We start from the raw sequence: 17,897 nt of genomic DNA, 5'->3' as shown, positions 1-17,897 counted from the left end.
TCTTATAGCAGTTAGAGCAGTAGTTGCTGAAGGTGTTGATGGTTCTGCTTCTCCTCGAGTTTGTAACTCAAACTCATAAGCTTTCAGATCAGCAAACAAATCATGAATTTCAACTTTGTTCAAGTCTTTTGATTCCCTCATGGCCATTGTCTTGACATCCCATTCCCTGGGAAGTCCTCTGATAATCTTGAGAGCCACTTCTTTATTTGTATACACTTTTCCAAGTGCATTCAGTTCATTTATGATTCCACTGGTTCTTTCATCATATTCAAGCATTGATTCTCCAGCTTTCATTTTGATGTTGTCAAACTTCTGTACAGCAACAGAAAGTTTGTTTTTCTTTGTTTGCTCATTTCCCTCACATAACTGAATCAGCTTTTCCCATATCTCTTTTCCTGTCTTGCACATCTTGATCTTACTGAACGTTATCTTGTCCAGTGTTTTATACAGTATGTCCTTGGCTACATTGTCAAGGTTTGCTTTTCTTTTATCTTCAGCAGTCCACTCATCTCTGGGTTTTTCGATTCTATGAGGTGCCCCTTCGGTGATGGCAACTGCTGTGTTTGCTTTCAGAAATTTCATTGGCCCGTCAGTTATGACGTACCACATATCATCATCTTGTGCAGCTAAATGAGTCTGCATTCTGATTTTCCAGTCGTCAAAGTCTTCCCTGGAAAACATAGGAATTTTGTTGAAAGAAGACATAATGAATCAGTTGAGAGAATATGTTCTATGACAAGATAAACTTCGCTCTGATATCACTTGATAGGATCGGTTAACTCAAGGTGAAAGTGTTTAGAAGGGGGGGGTTGAATAAACACTTGCTAAATTAAAACTTCTTCGAAAGGTTGGGTTCAGTTTTGTTACAAACTGACTCAAGTATCTCGTCGGTCGATAACAATCAGTTAAACTGAATAAAACAGTTGCGGAAAACTAACTGACTGAAAGATAGAATGGATAACTGAAAGTAAATAACACAGGAAATGTTTCTGGATGTTCGGAGACTTGAATAACTCCTACGTCACCCCTTCTATCACAAAGATAGGATATTCACTAAAAGACTTTGATCAAATACAATAACGTGTACTGACCCACTTCAGTTTGGACTTATCTATTGCCAAAACTGAAACTCTTAGTTAACAACTCTTTTACAGATCACAACTGATCTTAGCACAACTTGTACAATTTATCGAAGATTACAAAGTGCTTTTTCTAGCTCAAAACGTAGCCTGAATGCTACTGATAAAACTGATAAGCTTGAGCTTTGATTTGACGAAGTTGAGAGAATATTTTCGCAGAGTAACAGCAAGTAAAATGAGTAGTTCAGAATCGGTAGTTCTTCAGCTGCTCTCTTCGACTATTTATAGGCTTCTGTCAACGGTAACATTTATTTGAATAACAGCCATTGTTTGCCACGTCGATATTCTCTGACAGATCGTACACTGCAACTTTCTGAAATGCGGCGTTCCACTACTACTGTTGCAGTTAGACTGTACTATATGTCGGTTGTCGCAATCAATTGATGACGTGTTCAGTTAGGAACACACTTTACTGATCGATGGTTGAGGCGCTTAAATAATAGCTGAACGATCAGTTACGTAACCAGTTAATAACTTCAATGCGTAAATCAGTTGCTTGATTCAGTTACTTGGTTCAGTTGGTTAATTTGTCAAACTCCGGAATAAGATTTCCAACACTAACCATAATAGAATGGTTCTTGCAGGCACTATCATTTGATACATAGGGAATCATGTAAGCGATGCTGCTAGGCGTTTAACATGATTGGTTGGGTACTATCAGACTTGAGTTATGACGTTCTTGTTATCAAGGAGTTGATAAGTAAGAATGGAGCGATTGGGTTATGCTCGTATAAGGACATGTTTAGTCCGAATCACATGGAGATGTGAACCCACGGCTAGTTGTATCAATGAACCATTGAGGGTCACACAAGTGCTAACTTTCTAGATCCCGTTGAGAATTAAAATAGTTCAATGTGTTGAACGGCTTATAAAAGAATTTATAAGCGTAAATAAAAATAGAAGTATGACTTCTATAAGGAGAATGTTAATTTGAGGAAGTGTTCCTAAATTAAAAGTTGGCCAAATTAGTAATGTATTTGAAAATTGTGATTTTCATATACATTATTATGGACTAAATTAAATTAATTCAAGTGTTGAATTAATTAAACACTAGTGGACCTAGTAGAGTCCAAATAATTAAATTAATTCAAATGTTGGATTAATTAAATAACATTGGGCTTTGTAGAGCCCAATTAGACATAATTATTAAACTAGTGGACTTGAGTAATATCAAGTAAAGTTAAAATGGACTCAAATGTGTTTGAGACATTTAAATAAAACTCCATGGGCCTTGTAATTGTTATAAACCCAAATAGAATTGCATGCATGAGAGATGAAAGGTTGAGAGACAACTTTTTCAATGTCCAATGCATGGCATGATTTTGGGACACCATAACTTTTTGCTAAACCAAGAAAAGTCCCCCCTTCTCCCCTTGGACATGCTATGGCCGAAATTCTTCATCATTCTCCTCAAAAAATTTCAATTTTGGTGGAGGAAAAATATACTCTTCTCAAAGAAAAATGCTCTAATTTTTCTAGTACAAAATTAGAGTAGATCTATCTTGTTAGTGGTGGACCTAATTTAAAGAAATGAGTCCAAAAGAAAGGTGAAGCTTGTAGATTGTCTACCTTCAAGAGTTAAGTTGTTTACAACTTAGTTGGAACCATAATCAATCCTTGTGATTGACAGGTAGATTTCTAAACACATTATGAATGTCATTTTTGTATTTTTCGTATTTGCTACATATTATAAAATTAGGGTGCTCGGTTTTCTTGTTGAAAAACAAATTTTTAAACTTTCGTTGCGCATTAGAGCACCTTAATCGATCCTCTTTCAAGGTCGAGGGCGAGGTTATGAGCGGAGGCGAGGCGAGGCGAGGCGAGGTGAGGTGAGGCAGGTGACCCATGGTCTCGAACGAGAGTGGACTGAAGGCGAGGGCGAGGTGCGGATTGGAGGGAGGAGAAGCGGAAGGGAGAGGTGAGAGGTGAGGTTGTGGGCGAGGCAGGCGAGCGGTAGAGCGAGACGGGCGAGAGGCGAGGCACGCAGTGGGCGAGGGAGGAGCTGCGAGGTTGGATGAGGCAATATGTCGAACAAGTGGCTGGCAGGCATGGGCGAGGCGAGGCCAGGGGTGAGGCTGCGAGGGTGTGGGTGCGAGGATGCGAGTGAGGGGCTGTTGGCGAAGTGGGCGAAGGGCGAGGGGCTGGCCGTGAGGAGGAGGCGAGGCGACGCGAGGAGGAGGCGGGCCGTGGAAAGGGGAAGAATGCACGGCTCACATATGGTAAGCCAAGGACATTGCAGTTAATCGAACTTCGAACTTGTGATTGGGGAGACTGGTGATAATTCTCTGACTGGGCCCATCAAGATCAGGTCCAAACTGGATTTTGGACACCCGGCCCATCCCTAGCCAATGTTGAAGTTCCGTGATGGATCTCAGGTATTGTACTATAAATACCAAGTTTAAGAGTCTAATTAGGAATTCAATATATTGATTCATAGCAACGGATGAGCTACGCAAAACACCTTTCTGGCATCTTTCTAATGGTCTCCTTTATGATTTCGGCTACTATCAACTATTAGAATCGAGCCATATATTTATTGTGAGTATCAGTTACCGTATTATTTGAAAAATTTTGGATCACTATTTGATACGAATGATGAGATTCAAAATCATCGCATCATCCAACATTTTTTCTCATGTTTTATGATAATTAAAGTTGAAAAAATAAGTTTTTATATTTTAATTATTATCACAATTGTAATCATAGACGATGATTTCCAAAATATCTTAATACTGATATTCTTACAACAAATAGTCGACATAGACAAAGACGTCCACGTTACCACTCCCACCAGACTCGAATCTAGATGATCAATCTCATATCAATTAGACATGGATGAAGAATAGCCAGGAATGTAGAAACTGGACTTCTAAACGTTTGGACCAAGTGGCAAATTCCTCTTTTTCCATCCAATTTCTTATTCATGTACAAGAAACGAATCAAATATTTAATATAGAAGCTCTTAAATTATTCTCTTCAACCAAACAATAATTTACAGAGAAAATAAATACTTACGTCCACAAATGAAATAATTAATTATTGATCGAGGCATGTTGTATATGATCATTTCAGTTTCATACAAGTAGTCCTCAACAAATTTACTAGATATTAATCTTAATTAACTAACTCCTTTTTATTCGTAAAATAATCTAGTTGGTAAACAAACACAAACACAAGCACAAACACGAACTCCTTTGTATATTTTCATGATGCATTGTGCAGCTTGGCCCTGAGCTCTCTTCTCAAAATTTTGCCCGCAGGAGACTTGGGAATCGCATTTACAAAGTGCACTTTATGCAACCTCTTGTAGAAAACCACCTGTTTCGCGACGAATTCTTTCACTTCTTCTTCCGTCACTTGACACTCACTTGCCGCAACAACAAATGCCACTGGAACTTCACCAGCTGCTTCATCGTTTTGCCTGTGAATACAAATCATTTTTATGTATAAACCAACTCTATAGTAAGTTACTATCATGATATATATTATGTTAATGTAGTTACGGTACGACGGCAGCATCGGCGATGTTGGGGTGGCTAAGGAGAAGAAACTCGAGCTCAGCGGGTGGCACTTGGAAGCCTTTGAATTTAATGAGTTCTTTGAGTCTGTCTATGATGAAAACATCGTCGTCTTCGTCTACGTAGCCTATGTCCCCGGTATGAAGCCAACCATCTACGTCAATGGTTCTGGCTGTTGCCTCGGCATCATTCAAGTACCCTACAATTTAAATAAACAAACAAGTGATATGCATACGTGCATAAACTAGTTTGATGGGCATGGTTTAACCCACATATATATAACACTCGAACTCGATGCTACGATTATATAAACAAACAGATAATATACGTACCTTTCATGATCTGCGATCCACGGATGCATATTTCACCGGGTTGATTGCGGGGGAGGGAATGGCCGGTTTCGGGGCTGACCACCTTAAGCTCGGCATTCCGAACTACGTTGCCGCACGAGCCAGATTTAGTCGGAAATGGTTGCTTTGCAAACAATGGGGATAAACATAGCACCGGACCAGCCTCGGTCATACCGTACCCCTGTAATTCAAATTATTGAATAATTTATTTATATTCAATATTATTATATAATAAAGATACCTTAAAATCTTCTCTCGAAATATATATATATATATATATATATATATATATATATAATATTGAATAAAATAGTATATATTTTGTATTTTATTATCGGTGACAATGTATAATATATTAATAGACGGTCAACAAAGAAAGCTGGAAATTTAGGTGACGTACCAAACTTTGAAAATGACACGTGTCCAAACTCACTTTAAATCTTTTTTAAAAAATAAAATAAATCAAACCAGATAAATTAGTTCTGATATTATTTTGAAAAAATTCCCCATAAATTTGTAACTTGATTACACTATAATTATCACAAATAATTTATAAAATAAAGAAAATATTATTCTAAAAAACGTTTTAAAGCAATTAATTTAGTTGATTTATTTTATAAAATCATTGACACTTTATTGAAATTGACTGAGAAAAACGTAAATAAATTAAAAGAATATTTATGGGAATTTTTTTTTAAAAAAAAAACCAAAGTTCTTAAATATATCTAACTAATATTTGAAAATGGTTCGGACAGATATATATACACAACATGATGACCAAATATATACGCAATTAACACAACAAAAACCGTCTTGTAGCTAGAAAAATATATTATTTTTTATTATAAAAATATATTTTTGGTATAGTTCGGACCAACCGTTCTACGAATATAAAAATGTAAACAATTAATTAGACATTTAATTAAGTTGGACAAATAACAAAAAAGTTGGTTGCACCATCCACCAATAATCATGACCAATTAAATGAAATGAAGAGTGAGTCTCATGTGTGACCGTCTCACGGATCATAATCTGTGCGACGGGTCAACCCTACCCATATTCACAATAAAAAGTAATACTTTTAACATAAAAAATAATATTTTTTCATGGGTGACCCAAATAAGAGATCTGTCTCACAAATACGTCACAAATACGACCTGTGAGACCGTTTCACACGAGTTTTTGTCTAAATGAATCCCATAGACGAGCATATCCTTCCCATTAATTCAAATTTTTATTTTACTCTTTTCATTCAGGCGAAATGAATGAGATTCAACAACAGCAATTTGTTGAAATATATATCCATTTTAAATTCATTTCACTTCTTTTGGATGAATTTAATTTTTTGGGTATTTCGAATTCCCCCTCCATTATTTTAAAAAAATTTCAGCGGATTTCAAATTTATCCTCGAAGAATACTATTCGAACACGACTCGAATTATTATTATTATTATTATTCTTATCATCGTCTTCGTCAACATCAACAATTGTGAATGAATTATGTAAATGGTCCACACATTGTATCGATATATAAAATGATGAAGAAGTACTAATTTATTTATTTTATACAGAAAAAGACATTTGGGAAAAAAAATATCAGTCCATGAAAAGGATTTATATGTGTAATGCTAATAATAATATTTTTTTTAAAATGTAAATCAAACCAACTAAAAATATAGTATTTCTCCATTTTTAAACAAAAATTGGAAATTTGGGTGGACCATTTTCCCTATTCTTAGATAAGACTTAACTTTTGTGAAAACATGACATTTCTAAACTTTATTGACAAGTCGTGCAACGCAATCTAAACGTAAAATTTTCAATCTATCCATCCAAGTATTAACATAATCTAAAGCAATGATTTTTCAAATCGGTCGATCCAAATATTAATAACATAATTTAAGTCAATTTCATCTGAACTTAAATGACTGTAAAAGTTATTACTAAAAACCGGTAGGTTCGATGCTATATGTGGGACACTGTCCGACAAGATTTACACACATATATGATTTAAAAAAAATTAGTGGACTCCATGTATGTAAGACTAAATTTGAACTCTTGATTCTATCATGAAGACATTACCCTATATGTAAGATGAAATCAACCCTACAAACCAGAGTTTTAATGGAAAATTCATATAAAAATAATCTATACGATTTTTTATATTTTGATAAAGCATATAAATTAATTATAGAAAAATAATACAATTTGATAGCATATCCCACTCGAATAACATGAAATTTAGTTGCGGTGGTTGTTGAGATAGTAGCGTGACGTACCTGTCCGAAAACCGCCTGCGGCAAACGTCGGAGAAGCGCTTCCTCCAGCTCCGTCCCAAGCGGCGCAGCCCCGGACTGCACCAGCCGAATCGAGGTCAGGTCGAAATTATCCACCATCGGGTTCTTAGCCAGGGCCAGCACAAGCGGCGGCACCACCGCCGCCACCGACACTCGGTGCCTCTGTATGAGCTCCAGAAGCAAACCCATCTCGAATTTCTGCACAATCAGGATCCCGGCGCCCACCCTCAACGAACACAGCAGCGCCGCATTTATTGCGAATATGTGAAACAATGGCAGAACGCAGAGGACAACGTCGTCTTCTTTGACATGCCAATTGGGGTTCTCGCCGTCCACTTGCTGAGCTATGCTGGTGATCAAACTCTTGTGGGTTAGAATCACGCCCTTGGGTAGCCCGGTGGTGCCGGAGGAGAACGGCAGCGCGACGGTGTCGTCCGGGTCTATTTCCACATCCGGAACATCGTTTTCGTCTGCTTCACATAATACAGAGAAAGGCAAGCAACCCTCTGGAGGATCGTCGATGGTGACTACATGCGAAATCCCGGCCGAGCTTCGGGGAATCATTACCACTATCGACTGGATCGCGGAGCTTGTCCACGTACAGCGACTGCGTGACGATCAACTTCGAATTCGATGCGTTGAATTGCTTGAAAATCTCAGCCCTGGTGAGAAAAGGATTCGCTGTAGTAGTAACCCCACCGATCATCGAAGCACCCATGAAACAGAACGCGAACTCGGCGCAGTTCTGGAGCAGCAGCATGATGACATCGCCTTTCTTGACCCCAAGTTTGGACAGACCGGCGGCGGTTCTCCGGCAGATTAGATGAACCTCGGTGTAGGTGTAGCTTCTGCCGGTGTTTCCGACTAAGAGACAGGTCCTGTCGGATTTCCGCGACAGATTTTGGAAACAGAAACTGTGAAGAGGAATGTGATTGGGAATCGGGATCGGTGGCAGTTTGGATACAAAAATATGGTCTTCTTGATCCGATGCCGATTGTTTCTGGGATGAAACAAGATCAGAAGGAATCTCTGGATTCTGGGTTTCAACAGAAGCCATTGACGGCATGCGCTGTGGTTGTTCAAGCTTTTCTTGGCACTTTTTTCCGAATCGATACGATGAGTACAAGTGTTCCTGTAAGGAAAAAAAAAGAGAAAAAAAAAAGAGGGTTGGTCTGAATTAGTTGCAGAGTTTAGAGTAATAATTTGTTGAATAAATACGGATGGGATCAATGGAGACGCTGAGTTAGGTGGGAGGAGTGGAGGAGGAAGGAAAGACTACCAGGGGAGTAGGTTTGACCTGTACAAGCGATCAAATAATGAAAATATTATGAGAGAAGATTACCATTTTATCCCTCACCAAACTTTCTTTGGTCACATCCATCTCATATATATCATAATTATTTTTCACGTTATTCAATACATAAATATATTTGAAATTTTATTCGATCATATTCTTAGGAATTGATCTTACTATAAAATGTATATATTGAAACACGTGAAAAATCATATGAAATCTCGTCAAATTATTGTACCAATGACATAATGTGACAAATTCAACTTGTTTGGTAGGTATATTACCGGCATGGAACCAACTAGGTAAGTTCACTTATGGATATCGAGATTCACAAGAAATTTGATTGAGGAGACAAAGTAGAGAGAGCAAGGGAATAATATTGCATTGATTGTCTTAAAAAAGTGACATTTAACAAGAAAATATTTGTTCTTCTCATACCATTAGCTATGATTATTATGAGTAAAACATGTGGAATTTTACTCTCTACCGAATATATCCAAGGATTCTCAACTATTTTGGAGTTAGGTTCACCATAAAAGCAAACCCCTCCAGCCTGTTTGACGAGTGGAGCTTTGTCCGGAAAACTCTTGATGTAGCATAAAAATATGGAGATATCTCGAACTACCTAACACAAACATATATTAGTAAATAAAGAAAATGTCTTGTATATGCTGTCGGGTGTAATAATTGTCCTTGTTTGATAGAGCGATCGAACCGTAGTGTTTGAGCTGATGTACGGTTTAAAAGATTTGAGTTACACTATTATCACTAGCTATAACTTTTGGTAAAATGACGTAAGCGCTCAGTCCTACATATATACATCACATGAAGCGCACTTGATTTATCAAGTAACGATACTTTGAAAAACATGAATAATCGGATAATAGCATAGTGAAATCCTCTAAATCGAAAATTGTTATAGAAAGGAAGATAAATCTATGCTGTGATTTTCTATGAGGTTTTATTAAATGGTTAAAATCGAAAAATGAGATTGAATTGTAAATTTTGGTTTATATGATTCGATTTAAATGTTTTTTTCCCTCGACTTTTATTTTAGTTTGGCTGATTTCGGGTTATCTGATTGGTTTTCACTTTCTGAAATAATAAAACCATGAAGTCGAACTATGTCGTATACGCTAAAAAAAGTGGGTCCTATATATGCATGAACAAATCTTGGCCATCCATTCTTTCATGGGGCAATATGCCCACATAAGTAGGATGAAATAAACCTTAATAATGTAACTAATCCTAAAGATTTCTTGGAAGAGTTGATTGATTGAGTGCTACAAATATTATCCTAAACTATTTTTGAATTCTTGATTTTGATGTATAAAATAATTAAACACACCCGATGCTTGAATTTGGATTTTATTTTATTTTTTGTTTAAAATTATCATTTTATTGAGAATATTGGATACATACTTATAAAAAATATTTTTATAAAAACGTTGTTTACAAAATTTTTATAAAATTTTTTAAAAGCTGTTTTAGAATTAGTGAACATTTATTCTATAAAAATATTTTTATATTTAAAAATAATTAATGTGTTTAGACAGTTATTCTATAAAACCCTTATAATCGTAATTTTATTTTTCTTGTTTACAAGTTATTTTCCGTTTGACCCCGCATTTTTTGTTTTTAAACATCAAACAACATTTTAATTATTCTTTAAAAATTATATTTGGATAAATATTTAATTTTAAAAAATCATATACTCTCTACAAAAAATCTAGTACAATTTTTTCGCTTTTAAAATACTAAACGTTTTAAAATACTTGTCCAAGCAAGTCTTATATTTTAAAAGTTTTTTAATTTCAGAATTAATTTATTATTATTGTTATTTTAAAACATATTCACTTAATCTACTTCTAAGTGTTAATGAAGAAAGTTCTTTTGTAATTTACTGGATCTCTGTCGTTGAAATATTATTTTCTCATAATATACTTGGTGAAGGAAATATCTTCATATTTTTCAACATTTTTTATTCAATAAACTTGCATCTATCTAATAATGGTACAAATACTAAAATTTTATTTTGATAGCGTCTAAAGATGTCAATTTTCTCAACGAGGTCCCGAGAAAAAATTAAAACAAAGATGGGTATCCTTGATTTTTTTTAAGTTGGAGAGGGTATAGGGATAAAGATGGAATTCGAAGATGAAAACGAAGATGACAAACCTACCCACCCATCCTGCTATCATGTCATCACTAATAACGCTTTTATTTCTACTATATATTTTTCTTCCCTGAAATATCATTCATTCCGACAGTAATATCATATCATAATTTGATATTTTGAATAAATAATTGTTTATATACATAATTAATTTCCACACTTACAAATTACAATGCACAAGTATAAAATAACTTTGACATTTTACAAAAATTCATATAAGACCGTGTTATAGATCAATTTTGTGAGGCGAATCTTCTATTTAACTTGATCCATTAAAAAATATCACTTTTAGACTGAGATATGATGAAACCATCTTACAAATATAAATCAATAAGATGATATCACAATATAACTATTCATGATATTTTGATTTTTTTTTTTAATCATGAAATTCACTTGGGTAAGCATTATCTTAAATGTGTGTTGTCCTTGTGTTCCAAGTGCATTTGTCCTAATGCCATGTCACTATTAGTAGACGTCATTGCGAGACAAGCTTATTAAAGATGTGTCTGAACCAAGACAAATTTAATTTTGAAGTAAAGAATATTGTAGTTTCATTTATTTTGCACTCACCTAAATCATTTGGGAAATTAAAATTGATATACAGTTGCGATAAAATTAGGACCATAATATTCATTTTGTTAATTGTGGAGTCATCAATATCCTATACTAATAATTAAACTCTACAAAACAACCATGTTTGCACCATAAACATCAGCAATGTAATTAACAAATCAACAGAACTTGTAGCATTGCATGTCTTGGGAGAACTTGATGTAGGAGCAGATGGTGGTGGTGCGGCTACCGTCACGACTGGAAATGGCGTTGGAGGGGCTGAGACCACCGGATGACCCGTGCTATTCGGGCAAGAGAGTACCGGTTGTGTACTCGACTGAGGGGATAGTGAAGTAGGCTGCACCACTCCATCTACACCATGGCATCTTATTGAAGACCCTTTGGTGCATACATCAGGACTAATGATTCTCACATTGTTGAGATAAAACCGCTCCCTCCCATCGTTATTGACATTGAAAACATAACCGGGCCTTGACGTTGGGATCATGGAGCCAGTTGGGAAATGCTCGAGGTGCTCGAAAAGCAGAGGCGACGGGATGGATTGACGGAGCAACAGATCAACGAGGGAGGTTTCAGGTATATTGGTTCTCGACAAGATCCGATCGTTAGGCATCAAGAAAGTGATGTTGGACTGAAATAGGTCGGGAGGGGCCATGTTAATGAGGGTGACAAAAGTGAAGTAATTGGCTTTCTGCATCTCTTCCATTGCTACAACAATATCTTGGTTTCTTGAAGGAAGATTTGTTGCCGCCGCTGATATAGATGAGATGGATAACAGTATAACTTGAACAAGCAACATCGTAGACGGAGTCTGTCGTTACCACGAAGAAATGGAGCGTCACTTACTTTCTTGGGGTTGATAGATTATTGTTAAAGATTGGAGACTTGGTGTGTTTGGCTTTGTTATAGATGATGATAATTATATTACGTGACCACTAAAATTAGCTTGAACATGCATTCTTGCTGCTGTAACAACTTGCTTACAATGCTCATCCCTCTTGCATGAATACAACGCAATAGGAGTTGCTGGTGGGTTGAAATTTATCACACTTCCTTTGGGAACCACCAAACCAAAAATCCCTTCGCACACAACCACCAAACCCAAAATCTCTTTGCACCAAAAGCAACACCAACACCAACACTAGCACCAACGCAAATAATTAACCCATGTGGTGACAATGTGAAGTGAAGTGTGCCAAAATGTCTGGACTGCATTTGTTAACTACGTTTTTAATGTTACATTGTTGTCGTTTCCCTAGCATAGAGGGACCATTCCTATCACTGTTTGAACTGTCGAAATATAAACTAAATTTCTATATATTGCATTGTTTAGTCACAAAAATAAAAGGCATACACCAAGGTCCAAGGCTCAAAATTCGTCGCTCTGACACAAGGTATGGCAGTCCTTTAATGATGCTCGAGCATTAACCATAAAGCCTAGGTCTTGGGGTGCTTTACAGTTCAAGGCCACTTTTAAACGTCTTCAATGTGAAAATAGTAAATCAACAATGAAATGCAAGATAATGAACATCTATTTTCACCTATATACTAATTAATTTTATTTTAATGTTCATTAATAATTCGTAAACTCGATATAACATTATATGTGACACCATTATTTACGGCACTTCAATAGAGTGTGCACATACCATTTTTTACTGCACTTCAATAGAGTTTGCGCCCCACCTTGCATCTTGTGCTTGAATGTAACAATACTTATAAGCCTTAGAGCGCCTCGAACTTTCTAATAAATGAAAGAATTCATTCATGACAAATCTATCCAAAAAGAATGAGGTATAATATTCTAGTTCAGAAGTAAAAAGTGAAATGGCACAAGGGCAACAAACAATAACATAAAACAGGAAGCTAGTATCAGGGATAAGCAAAACAAAAAGCAAAAATGAAATGAAATGAAAATTAGAGATTTCAGGAAGTATCTGTAATGACTAGGAGAAAGGGATGGTGCTGCTAGTAATATTAGGATGCCTGCAGTCACAAGTACATAGGCTTCTAGATCCTTTCACTACACGTTGGGATCTTCGCACATGAAGCTTTATGTTTAACAACTTTCCTGCAATCTGTGCAAAAGGATAATATCTTAGATGAACGATACACTTCAAGTGAGTGAATTCAAAAAAGTGCTACAAGTTCACTGGATGTGGACAAATTTTCAGAAAAGAAGATAAAACATTTGGAGTCACTGTTCTACATGGTTCAACATTTGTACAGCTTCAGCAGCAAGACAGTGTTTTTCTATTTCATTATCCTACTTTTTTCACCAGGGCAATTAAGAATGAAGTACAGATCGAAAACAACATTATATGCAAATTGGTGATATATTTATGGAAATCAGTGATAGAGGAACAAACCATTCTCCAAACCAAGTCTTCTGGACCCATTGGCAATGCAGGATGGGAATATAAAAAATGCTTCGAGTGCTGAAATAAATGAAAAATAATCAGTCTCGTTTTGAAACCAATGACACCTAAAAATCTCTAGAAAAATACATGTACAATCATTAAGGTTGATTCTTAATATAAAAGGGTACATAATAATTCTAATGAATTAGGTTAAGATTACACGAAGTTGAAACAAGATTCAAAGACAGTGTGTGATTCATGAAATGCACAGGCACATACCTTAGCTAGATTCATTTGCATCTCTCTAATTTGCGTGGGAGGAATGCTTCTTAAAAATGATAAGAGCCATCCAGGCTGCATCACATCGCTAGAATCGACAAACACAGCTATCTGTCACAGAAACATCAGCTTCGCTATCAAACAAAAAGCTACTAACTTTATTTTATCACTGATCAGAATCACATGTTATACACTGTTTATCCCCATGGAATTAACTTCATATCTTACAAAATACCCTGTAAACAACTTTCTCAAATTATCTAGTGAATGCATAAAATGTGTTGAAAACAAATGCCAACTCAATTCTAAACTTTGACTGCAAAACGCACAGGTGAGAAAGTTAATAACTTGTACAGCCAGACCTCCATAAAAAAGGTATATACCTTGCGATAGTCAAGAATTCCTTCAAAGGGAAGCTCCAGTTCATCGCTAACAATAACAGGGATGCACCCACTGACAATTGCATCAAACAACCTAGCAGATGAAGGAGTGTCGCCTGCTGGATTAAGGCAAAAGGTAGACCTGGTCAATAGGAAGAAAAAGCATAGATCAGATAATTCAGTTTTGCAGGCAAAATGACAAAGCAATTGTATCACTGAACTAAATTATACTTCTGCATGCCAATCTGAGCTGCAGCTTTCCCCCCCTCTCCTGCAGTACCCTCCTCTATGATCACATCATTAGCGCCAGTGAGTTCTGTTACAAGTTTAGCACGAATTTTCCCACCCTGGAATCAAAATAAGAAACAACACTTAATTCAACAAAATATTCCTTGCTAAACCCCTCATGTCTGTCTCCCCATCAACAAGCCTTTATATTTCGTTGACAGGCTCCCAATACGAAGACCCAGACAACTCGAAAAAGTCACTAGTGAGGATGGTAAAGCAGAGCTCACAGCATTTCTTTTCAGCCTCCCACGAAAAAACAGAAGTATTGTTCTCTTTGCATCTGACAAACATTTTGAATCACACACATCAACATTGGGAACATATGGAAGTATCACGTCTTTCTCAAGGTAAACTTGTCCTGGTTTATACCTGCAATGCTAGAAACACTCACATAAATACACCCGCAAATCGACATAACATATTTGGGACAATGAAGAGCTTCAGGCATCTTATCACCAATTTCCTGTTGAATCCATATCAGGAAGGAGCCAGATTGCATTCTTCATAAACTTTCTAACAGATTTAAATGACCAGGGATGATGAACTGGAAGGATGTGATCTCTACCCTCAGATCTCTTCCAAGCTGGTTGTTCTGTTACCCACTTCAGAGCTTCCTACACAGACAGATTGATTAATTAAATTTTCTAGATGATAACACAACTGCTATACGTTAATCAATTATTCGGATAACAGTCTTGATCTGTACCTGAGATGCTAAAACAGAAAGTCACATGGAAAAGGCAAAAATCTTTCTTAGACCCCTTAACTCAACCCATTTCACATCCACATTATACATAGGCATTTATAATTGTTAGATTCATGATACACATAATTAAGATAAAATTCCGGCACCTGGTGGACTAACTTTTGTTATTATCACATGCAATAACAACTGAAAATTTTAATAATCCAGAATCTTTTAACTTCTTCCACAGAGCTTAAGGCATGTGTCTTCAACGTGGCCTCAATTTAAGAAGCCAGAGCAAGCAGCCATTATTGACTCTACCCATCACAGGGGAGTTGACAAAAAACAAATGTATCACAACATGGTAATGAAAATGAGTTCACTAAATTTCGTCCCAGAAATGAATCTCACTATAGAAAGCTTTTTCTGGTAGTTCATGATCAATAACAGGTACAAACCAATGAAAACGCCTAAAATAACAAACCATCCAAAGAGCTCCAGCATGCTTCATGACCATGTAAATCTAACAAAAATCTAAAGAACGAGACATTTGGGAACACACTCACACCCTGTAAAGTGCCTTGCACTCTTGCTTCTCAAGCAAGAAATAGCTAATCGTCGTGAAGAACGGAATGTAGAACAAGTCAGCCTCCTCATGTTTATGAACTCTCACGACATTCTTCAATAACCTTTCCGACTCCGGCGCTATCAAATCGGCCCACAACCAGTAATCAACAGAATGCTACGACAACAAATAAATCATCAAAAAAGACACTAACACAGCATACGGCAAACAAGAGAGAACAAAAATACTTCGCACATTCGAAGCAACAGATAGGAAATTAAACTAATAAAGATCTATTTTATTCGAATGCTGGTATTTCTTACACACATCCCAAACTTTTTGCAGCTATATAAAGTCAAGTGTACTCACTTGCTCGATCAATCGATGGACGGGACTGCCATTAGAAGTGACAGTAGTAGTGTCTTTGTAAGTACTTTGAAACAACCGGAGTAAATCGTAGGTGAATTTCGAGGGCATATCGTAGACGTAAACCTTGAGAGGTGGAGACAACGGATAGAACCAATTTTCACCTCCATAGAGCCTTTTTTCCTCGTTAAGCGCAATCAAATCATCAAAAATCTTGACTTGCTGCTCTGTGACATTGCCACTAACAGTGTCATCGGGAGCCGTAGAGGATTTCACGTTAGCTAGGAACTTCTGAAGTGAGTAAACAAATGAATAGTCGGCGTTAGGGTTTGGAGCGACGTAGACCGTGTCGTGTGAGAGCGTGGAGGATGGGGATGACGAGGAGGTGAAGATGTAGAAGAGGAGGGAGAGAAAAAGCAGAGAGATCAAGAAGTAGAGAAATGGAGATCGACGTGATTTGATTCCACCGGATGCAGAGGCGGGAGTGGAGGCAGGAGTGGTGTCTACCGGCCATTTCCCCGGGGTTGAATCAAGGGGACACCGCCGTCATCGTCATTCTCATATGTTCACCTGAATTCTAAAGAAACCTTTCACATGTGAATGAATATGAATTTAATTTATTTATTTTTTTAACAAGAAACTTAATTCATTATCACGTAAACATCAATTCAAACAAAAATAAATTTTTATTTAAATATTAAGGGTGTGTTTTGTAAGTAGATTAAACAATAGTAGATGAATAATCAAACACTTATATAATATTTGATTAAAATATAAAATATTTTAAACTTGGTTTAATGTTCAATTTTGTGGATAATTATTTGATTATTAATCTAACGAATCAAGTGAGATAGGTTATCAAAACTCGACAAATTATATTTTTCTCATCTTATTTCTTATTTCAAAACCCTACTCACTTTGCGAAATCATAGCGGCGTTTGAATCTCAATTATAGGTATCTCTCGCTCTCACCTCAATCGATTCTTCATCTTGGTTTTCTCATATCCAGTAATAATCATAAGTTTGTTGCCAAAAACTGAGGTTTGTTTTTGCTTCCCATGTTTTGAGCTCTGTTACTGAAATATTGTGTTTAGGTTGTTTCCACATCATAAAGAATCTGTTGCCAAAAACTGATGTTTTTCGGATACTTGTTGATATGATCGAGTAAAGGTGAAAGAGTGTTTAGAAGAGGAGTTGAATAAACACTAACAATTTTCACAACCTTTTCTCTTTTTGTGAGTCATTTTAGTGATAAACTGATACTCGAGAATCTTGTAAGTCGATATCCACCAGTTAACAATAAAAGTGCGGAAATAAACTGACTAATAGATACAATAAAACTGAAATAAGAAGACACAAGATTTTATGGATGTTCGGAGATTTCAAACACTTCTACGTCACTCCTTCTATCATAATGATATGATATTCACTAAAAGACTTTGATCGTTACAAAGAGTTTACAGACCCACTTCAGTTATGGACTTAACAATACCAAACTGAAACTCTTAGTTACAAATAAGTTTACAGTACTCAAGCTGAACTGAAATAATTTAGCACAATTGATCTCTTCAAGATCAAGTATTAAAGCAATAACAGTTTGTGCTTGTGAGCTCGAAGTATAGCC

The 17,897-nt window shown here is 36.3% G+C and overlaps 3 protein-coding genes and 1 long non-coding RNA gene across 6 annotated transcripts; 1 reads left to right on the top strand and 3 right to left on the bottom strand.

Moving 5' to 3' along the window:
- The first annotated feature begins 3,970 nt into the window (after positions 1-3,970).
- LOC140815923 (uncharacterized) lies at positions 3,971-4,295 on the top strand. The gene is made up of 2 exons (XR_012114477.1): positions 3,971-4,064; positions 4,096-4,295. It is a non-coding gene; the product is annotated as an uncharacterized lncRNA (long non-coding RNA).
- On the bottom strand, positions 4,151-8,605 carry LOC140815922 (4-coumarate--CoA ligase 2-like). The gene is given in 5 exon segments (XM_073174964.1): positions 4,151-4,560; positions 4,643-4,856; positions 4,990-5,188; positions 7,287-7,835; positions 7,837-8,605. Coding segments are annotated over 5 exon segments (1,713 nt in total). The 5' UTR covers positions 8,371-8,605; the 3' UTR covers positions 4,151-4,343.
- A 2,787-nt stretch (positions 8,606-11,392) lies between these two features.
- Positions 11,393-13,142, bottom strand: LOC140816755 (uncharacterized). 3 transcript variants are annotated; one of them, XM_073176178.1, is made up of 2 exons: positions 13,000-13,142; positions 11,393-12,161 (listed from the first exon to the last, which is right to left on the bottom strand). In XM_073176178.1, the coding sequence occupies exons 1-2, from the start codon at positions 13,000-13,002 to the stop codon at positions 11,451-11,453; spliced, it is 714 nt and encodes a 237-aa protein (XP_073032279.1). In that variant the 5' UTR covers positions 13,003-13,142; the 3' UTR covers positions 11,393-11,450. The 3 variants fall into 3 exon arrangements, with proteins under 3 accessions (XP_073032279.1, XP_073032282.1, XP_073032280.1); XM_073176181.1 differs by having other exon boundaries at positions 11,393-12,831; positions 13,000-13,134; XM_073176179.1 differs by lacking the exon at positions 13,000-13,142 and adding an exon at positions 12,964-12,993.
- Positions 13,143-13,173: 31 nt separating this feature from the next.
- LOC140816754 (probable arabinosyltransferase ARAD1) lies at positions 13,174-16,860 on the bottom strand. The gene is given in 10 exon segments (XM_073176177.1): positions 13,174-13,428; positions 13,720-13,788; positions 13,990-14,100; positions 14,373-14,511; positions 14,601-14,716; positions 14,885-15,026; positions 15,114-15,271; positions 15,911-16,084; positions 16,277-16,765; positions 16,767-16,860. Coding segments are annotated over 10 exon segments (1,551 nt in total). The 5' UTR covers positions 16,788-16,860; the 3' UTR covers positions 13,174-13,296.
- Between the last annotated feature and the right edge of the window lie 1,037 nt (positions 16,861-17,897).

This window comes from Primulina eburnea, chromosome 16, assembly GCF_022965805.1.
Source record: "Primulina eburnea isolate SZY01 chromosome 16, ASM2296580v1, whole genome shotgun sequence".
NCBI classification, from domain to species: Eukaryota; Viridiplantae; Streptophyta; class Magnoliopsida; order Lamiales; family Gesneriaceae; genus Primulina; species Primulina eburnea.
This window is presented reverse-complemented; position numbering and strand designations above follow the sequence as displayed.